At 48.1% G+C, this 7500-nt stretch overlaps 1 protein-coding gene across 1 annotated transcript in view; it reads right to left on the bottom strand.

Annotated features, from left to right (window-relative positions):
• Window positions 1-7500, bottom strand: part of ttll7 (tubulin tyrosine ligase-like family, member 7) — a gene marked incomplete at both ends in the record, with an annotated part of 15054 nt that overhangs the window by 6637 nt on the left and 917 nt on the right. The window contains 3 exons of the mRNA XM_084459247.1: window positions 2259-2417; window positions 2538-2605; window positions 5852-5970. Coding sequence (XP_084315373.1) covers window positions 2259-2417; window positions 2538-2605; window positions 5852-5970 — 346 coding nt within the window. The remainder of the gene's footprint in view (window positions 1-2258; window positions 2418-2537; window positions 2606-5851; window positions 5971-7500) is intronic.

Raw genomic sequence — 7500 nt, forward strand, 5'->3', positions numbered from 1 at the left:
GAGTCTAAACTAACTCTGAGTGATGGTGATGGTGCTTTAGCCCCGGCCCTGGGTTTGCTTAAAGGAAACACCCCCCCTCCCACCTCCCCCTGCACGCGTGTGTGGGGGGTCTGTGTGTGTGTGTGTGTGTGTGTGCGTGTGTGTATATGCCTGTGTGTGTGTGTGTGTGTGTATATGCCTGTGTGTGTGTGTGTGTGTGTATATGCCTGTGTGTGTGTGTGTGCGTGTGTGTATATGCCTGTGTGTGTGTCTGTGTGTGTATATGCCTGTGTGTGTGTGTGTGTGTGTGCGTGTGTGTGTGTGCGTGTGTATATGCCTGTGTGTGTGTTTGTGTGTGTGTGTGTGTGTGTGTGTGTGTGTGTGTGTGTGCGTGTCTGTGTGTGTATATGCCTGTGTGTGTGTGTGTGTCTGTGTGTGTGTGTGTGCGTGTCTGTGTGTGTATATGCCTGTGTGTGTGTGTGTGTGTGTGTGTAGTCTGAACAGACAGTGTTGAGTATCTGTAGTCTGAACAGACAGGCAGTGTTCAGTCCAGCAGCCTGCGAGTGGTGAATGAGACGACATGATTGATGATGTTCCAGGTGGGGTAATCAGGCTTGTCTCTGGACGCCCGTTCCACCTGGACCCAGTGGAGATCTCCTGTTTTGAGCCTGACACTTTTTAACAAGCTCCGCTTCAGACGCAAACAATAACTTCATTAAGTTCGCCGGCCCAAAACAAATTACGGGGGAAGATGTAAGTTGATTCCCGGCGTCTCGCAGCCTTGCTGCTCTAATCTCATCTCATCCTCCTCATCCAAGCGCCAGGAGAAACCCACCATCTCTCACGTTCTTAATGTCCTGCAATAATTCAGCCTTGGCCAGAATTTACACTTTAATAAGTAACGTAGTCTCGTCGGTGACGCTCATATACAAGGACAAGCAAAGAGAAAGAGTTCTTCAACATCTCCAGGGGTGTGGAGGGGAGAGAAGAAGACGCTCTCCTCTGACTGAAGAGGTGGGCAGACTGGAGCAGAAATGATCGTTTTTAGTGGTGTTTAAAGAAGTGTTATACTGAGGGTCTGTGGATAAAGAAGTGTTATACTGAGGGTCTGTGGATAAAGAAGTGGGTATACTGTGGGTCTGTGGATAAAGAAGTGGGTATACTGTGTGTCTGTGGATAAAGAAGTGGGTATACTGTGTGTCTGTGGATAAAGAAGTGGGTATACTGAGGGTCTGTGGATAAAGAAGTGTTATACTGAGGGTCTGTGGATAAAGAAGTGGGTATACTGAGGGTCTGTGGATAAAGAAGTGGGTATACCGAGGGTCTGTGGATAAAGAAGTGTTATACTGAGGGTCTGTGGATAAAGAAGTGGGTATACTGAGGGTGTGTGGATAAAGAAGTGGGTATACCGAGGGTCTGTGGATAAAGAAGTGGGTATACTGAGGGTCTGTGGATAAAGAAGTGGGTATACTGAGGGTCTGTGGATAAAGAAGTGGGTATACTGAGGGTCTGTGGATAGAGAAGTGGGTATACTGAGGGTCTGTGGATAAAGAAGTGGGTATACTGAGGGTCTGTGGATAAAGAAGTGGGTATACTGAGGGTCTGTGGATAGAGAAGTGGGTATACTGAGGGTCTGTGGATAAAGAAGTGGGTATACTGAGGGTGTGTGGATAAAGAAGTGGGTATACTGTAGGTCTGTGGATAGAGAAGTGTTATACTGTAGGTCTGTGGATAGAGAAGTGTTATACTGTGGGTCTGTGGATAGAGAAGTGTTATACTGTAGGTCTGTGGATAAAGAGGTGTTATACTGTAGGTCTGTGGATAAAGAAGTGGGTATACTGTAGGTCTGTGGATAAAGAGGTGTTATACTGTAGGTCTGTGGAGTGGTTATACAGTAACACTACTGATTACCTCCCTCTACTGGTGTCCTAGCATCAATACAGCAACGGCTCTAGTCTTTCCCGACATACGGGTTAGTCTCTGCATGTTAGCGTTACCATAGGGTCACCTCTCTGCTTCTCTGCTCCTGTCTCTCTCTCTCTCTCTCTCTCTCTCTCTCTCTCCATCTCTCTCCCTCCCTCTCTCTCTCTCTCTCCCCCAACCCCCCCTCTCTCTTTCTCTCTCTCTTTCTTTCTCTCTCTCGCTCTCCCCCTCTCTCTTTTTCTCTCTCTTTTCTTCTTTCTCTCTGTCTGTCTCCATCTCTCTCTTTCTCTCTCTCTCCTTCCACTCACTACTGTCAGTCCCAGTCAGTCAGCGATGACCCCTGACCCCTGACCTACCCGTGACCCATGGCCCCGTTGGCAGGCTTCACAATGAACGTCTTCTGCTTGCGTTTCCGCCGCAGCTCCTTGACGTAGTTGTGGAACTGGGAGTACTCCGCCGGGAAGATCCAGGTTCTGGGGACGAAGCTGTATTCCTGAGGCTGGCACCGGATCATCCTGGGGGGTTGGGGGGGGGGCGCACTGTTACTCCTACAACACACACACACACACACACACACACACACACACACACACACAGACGGCCCACAATATAGAGAAAGGGTAGGCTACACTTACTTGGTCATGTTCCTGGCCAGACAGTCTTTCCGGCAAATCTCTCCCATTCCAGGGAAATGGTTGATTCTCTGCGGAGGGACAGGGCAGACGCAACAGTGCTGTTAAGGTCACGGGGTCGCGCACCTCCAGCGCCCGGCCTACAGTTAAAACAGGACTCTTAAGGTCACGGGGTCGCGCACCTCCAGCGCCCGGCCTACAGTTAAAACAGGACTCTTAAGGTCACGGGGTCGCTCACCTCCAGCGCCCGGCCTACAGTTAAAACAGGACTCTTAAGGTCACGGGGTCGCTCACCTCCAGCGCCCGGCCTACAGTTAAAACAGGACTCTTAAGGTCACGGGGTCGCTCACCTCCGGCCTACAGTTAAAACAGGAACATTAAAGGAGTGATCTTGCTACATTCTGACATTTATGCCCAATTACAGACTGAAAACAAAAGGTGAGTGTTGGCCCTTCTGAACCCTTATTTAGTTCACCACATCGCTTTCCATTTAAAAAGGCGAGGGGGGGGGGGGGGGGACTATCAATCTCAAGTCCGAGCAGTAAGCAAGGCTAAGCAAGGCTGGGTAATTGGTTCTGCGTCGGGGCTCAGCACGTGCAGTCAGAGACGGATGAATGAGGGCTTTGAATGCGCAGGCAGGAGAATAAAGAGCAGGTTTCTGGGCTTTGACCAAATGAGCCGAACAGGACGTTAATTAGACGCGTATGAAGTGAAACTTGACAGCAGACAGGATGAGGGGGGGGGGGGGGGGGGAAGAGAATAGAGAGAGAAACACGCAGGCGAGGAATCCCCCAGACATTATTCATCATTAGGGATCAGAGATTCGTAAGAAACCTCATAATTATACAGAGAAAGAGAGAGCAAGATGAGTTGAAATCAAAAACCTATTGTTTGGGGATTTATTTTTTTTCTCTAAACTATTCAAAGCTGGCGTAAAGAGCGCTGCTACTACTGTGATCAAACAGGATACAAGTATCAGCGCTTCATGTGAGACGTCTGAAGAGCCAGCGAGGAACAGGCCTGTGTTCTGAGCGTTCGAGGGTAAACATTTCCCCGTAGCGGTGAAAGGGAGAGTGACCCAGCAGCCGGCCGGGCGGTGGCAGTACTAGTTCAGTACTAGTTCAGTACTAGTTCAGTACTAGTTCAGTACTAGTTCAGTACTAGTTCAGTACTAGTTTAGTACTAGTTCAGTACTAGTTCAGTACTAGTTCAGTACTCGCCCAACAGAGCCATGTGAAAGTGACCCAGCAGCCGGCCGGCCTGTGGCAGTACTAGTTTAGTACTAGTTCAGTCCTAGTTCAGTCCTAGTTCAGTACTAGCTCAGTACTAGTTCAGTACTAGTTCAGTACTAGTTCAGTTCTAGCTCAGTACTAGTTCAGTACTAGTTCAGTACTAGTTCAGTCCTAGTTCAGTACTAGCTCAGTACTAGTTCAGTACTAGTTCAGTACTTGTTCAGTACTAGTTCAGTACTAGTTCAGTACCAGCCCAACAGAGCCATGTGAAAGTGACCCAGCAGCCGGCCGGGCGGTGGCAGTACTAGTTCAGTACTAGTTCAGTCCTAGTTCAGTCCTAGTTCAGTACTAGTTCAGTACCAGCCCAACAGAGCCATGTGTTGGAGTGTTTCCCACTTCTCTTGGGCAGTACTAGTTCAGTACTAGTTCAGTACTAGTTCAGTACTAGTTCAGTACCAGCCCAACAGAGCCATGTGTTGGAGTGTTTCCCTCTTCTCTTGGGCGGTAGTATCGGGGGTTGTCTGATCTAGTTAGTCCAGCCCACACTTCCTCCATCCACACAGGACCTATTCCTCCTGACTGGCCGGTGATTGAATCGATCATTACTGTCCAATGTAATCAAATAGCAGCTCCACAAGATGGATGAGGAGCACATGGAGCCCGGCGGGGCGCGGGGGCGGGGGAGGGGGCGGGGGCGGACGTGGACACCTTCAAACCAGCACCGGGACCTCGGACCACCTCCTGCTCTCTTCCAGTCATGTCAACAACACTGGAGACACCCCCCCCCTGACCCCCCCGACCCCCCTGACCCCTCCACCCCGTGTCTCTCGTTCTCTCCCCCTCCGCTCTCCTCCTCTCCTCTCACTAATCTAATCTTCACCTTTCCTTTCCTTTGTCTTCTCTCCTCTCCTCCATCTCCTGACTCCTCTCTCCTCTCCTCTCTCTCTGCTCCTCTCTCTCTTCCCTCCTGTCTTCTCCTCTCTCTCCTGTCCTCTCTCTCCTCTCCTCTCCTCTCTCTCCTCTCCTCTCTCTCCTGTCCTCTCCTCTCTCTCCTCTCCTCTCTCTCTTCACTCCTGTCCTCTCCTCTCTCTCTTCACTCCTGTCCTCTCCTCTCTCTCTTCCCTCCTGTCCTCTCCTCTCTCTCTTCCCTCCTGTCTTCTCCTCTCTCTCTCTGCTCCTCTCTCTCCTGTCCTCTCCTCTCTCTCTCTGCTCCTCTCTCTCTTCCTTCCTGTCTTCTCCTCTCTCTCCTGTCCTCTCCTCTCTCTCCTGTCCTCTCCTCTCTCTCCTGTCCTCTCCTCTCTCTCCTGTCCTTTGCTCTCTCTTCTGTCCTCTCCTCTCCTCTCCTCTCCTCTCCTCTCCTCTCCTCTCCTCTCCTCTCCTCTCCTCTCCTCTCCTCTCCTCTCCTCTCTCTTCTGTCCAGTCAAACAGAAGCCATCGCTCTACTGTCCTTCATCATGACCAGTAGCTGCTTGTCTGTCTGCCTGTCTGTCTGTCTGTCTGTCTGTCTGTCTGTCTGTCTGCCTGTCTGTCTGTCTGTCTGTCTGCCTGTCTGTCTGTCTGTCTGTCTGCTTGTCTGTCTGCCTGTCTGTCTGCTTGTCTGTCTGTCTGTCCGTCTGCCTGTCTGTCTGTCTGTCTGTCTGTGTGTCTGTCTGTCTGCCTGTCTGTCTGCCTGTCTGTCTGTAGCTGAGACACTAGCCTTGATTGTAACCACTCTCACCACAGATGACTCCTCCTTAACTCCCCCTCACCTCACATGTGAAGGAAGTGAAGCCACTATTAGAAGAATATATAATATATAATATATATATATAATACAAGATGAGAACAAGAAGAATATGAGACATGTATAAGATGAGAATAAGAATGAGACATCCATTATATGAGTATTAGAACGGTATTAGACCTATCTAAGATCTATTTGATCAGTTTTACAAGAATATTACACATCTATTAGATGAGTATTAAATATAATATTAGATGAGTATTAGAAGAGTATCAGACAGTATTAGACTATTAGATGAGTATTAGAAGAGTATCAGACGAGTATTAGAGAGTATTAGAGAGTACTGGAGGGGTCTGAGGTACCTGGTAGTTCCTGAGATCAGAGATCTTCTCATGCTGCACAGCGGAGTCGCTCCAGATCAGGTTGGCTGTTTCGTCCTCATCTCTGGTCTTCAGGAAGCTCTCGCTGATGGCTATACGCACTGAAAAACACCAACCAACCAATGAGACGCTCTCGCTGATGGCTATACGCACTGAAAAACACCAACCAGCCAATGAGACGCTCTCGCTGATGGCTATACGCACTGAAAAACACCAACCAACCAATGAGACGCTCTCGCTGATGGCTATACGCACTGAAAAACACCAACCAACCAATGAGACGCTCTCGCTGATGGCTATACGCACTGAAAAACACCAACCAACCAATGAGACGCTCTCGCTGATGGCTATACGCACTGAAAAACACCAACCAACCAATGAGAAGCTCTCGCTGATGGCTATACGCACTGAAAAACACCAACCAACCAATGAGACGCTCTCGCTGATGGCTATACGCACTGAAAAACACCAACCAACCAATGAGAAGCTCTGGCTGATGGCTATACGCACTGAAAAACACCAACCAACCAATGAGACGCTCTCGCTGATGGCTATACGCACTGAAAAACACCAACCAACCAATGAGACGCTCTCGCTGATGGCTATACATGAAAAGATACACGATAATAATCATAACATGTCCAACACTTGTACTCCCAATATTTTGCAATTCTGCAAAATGCAGAATTAGAGTTAAATTCTGAATTCTGAAAAGTTCACACATTAGAGTTAAATGAGTATCATGCTGTATGGATCGCAAGCTCACAGTAATATTTACCATTAGAGGAATAGCAAAGCAGTAATTCTTAATGCCTTTTCAAAAAGATGAATTAAATAGCCAGTAATATATTCAAACTGGAAACTCAAAGTATGAGAGATAGGTGGCCGGCACATTTGAACATTAATCCAGGGACTATTCATTATTCAAAGACTTAATGAAATATTAATATGCCCTAACGAAACAAGGTATTAATTAATTTCTTGAAAGGCCGTGCAGACCTGGAGATGCTGGAGCTGATGTAGTGGAATGACATTTTAACAAAGAAGAGGTTCCAATGTAACTGCGTCAGTCCCAGACTCTCATGTCCCAGAGCCGTTTGGTTCACCTTCAGAAGGTCACGCCCCTACAAGTGACCTAGAGCAGCAGTGCTTGTTCAGGCTGCTTGATGCTCTTGTTATGAAACGTTCTCTAGTCCAATATGAACTTCCAACAGTTACTGTCTTGTCTGTTAATTTGCTATTCAATATCTATTCCACCACTGGACATACCACCCTGATGAAGGCTGAACATCACAACAGAGAATCTACAGTATGAGTGCAACTGTCTTGCTTTTTAATACCACTGGACATATTCAAAGAAAACTCAACAAAACCTCACGACTGCATTCTGCTCTGCTTTAACCTTCAGCCCATACGTATACTGTAATACTATTAATCATCAGGAAGAAAAAAGACAGGTCCAAAAGTGAAAATGTTCTTTCCATCTGGCTTTGTGCTCCACTAGAACCGCCCAATGTTTCCAAAATGGCTACTGTGAAAGTCTCCTCACAGTTAAGTACAGGTTCACCTCCCACCAACCGCCCCCCATCTCAACTGCTGACTCCAGCGTTGTGGGTTCACCCCCGAGATAT

The sequence above is a fragment of the Borostomias antarcticus genome, assembly GCF_949987555.1.
Source record: "Borostomias antarcticus genome assembly, chromosome: 26".
NCBI lineage: Eukaryota > Metazoa > Chordata > Actinopteri > Stomiiformes > Stomiidae > Borostomias > Borostomias antarcticus.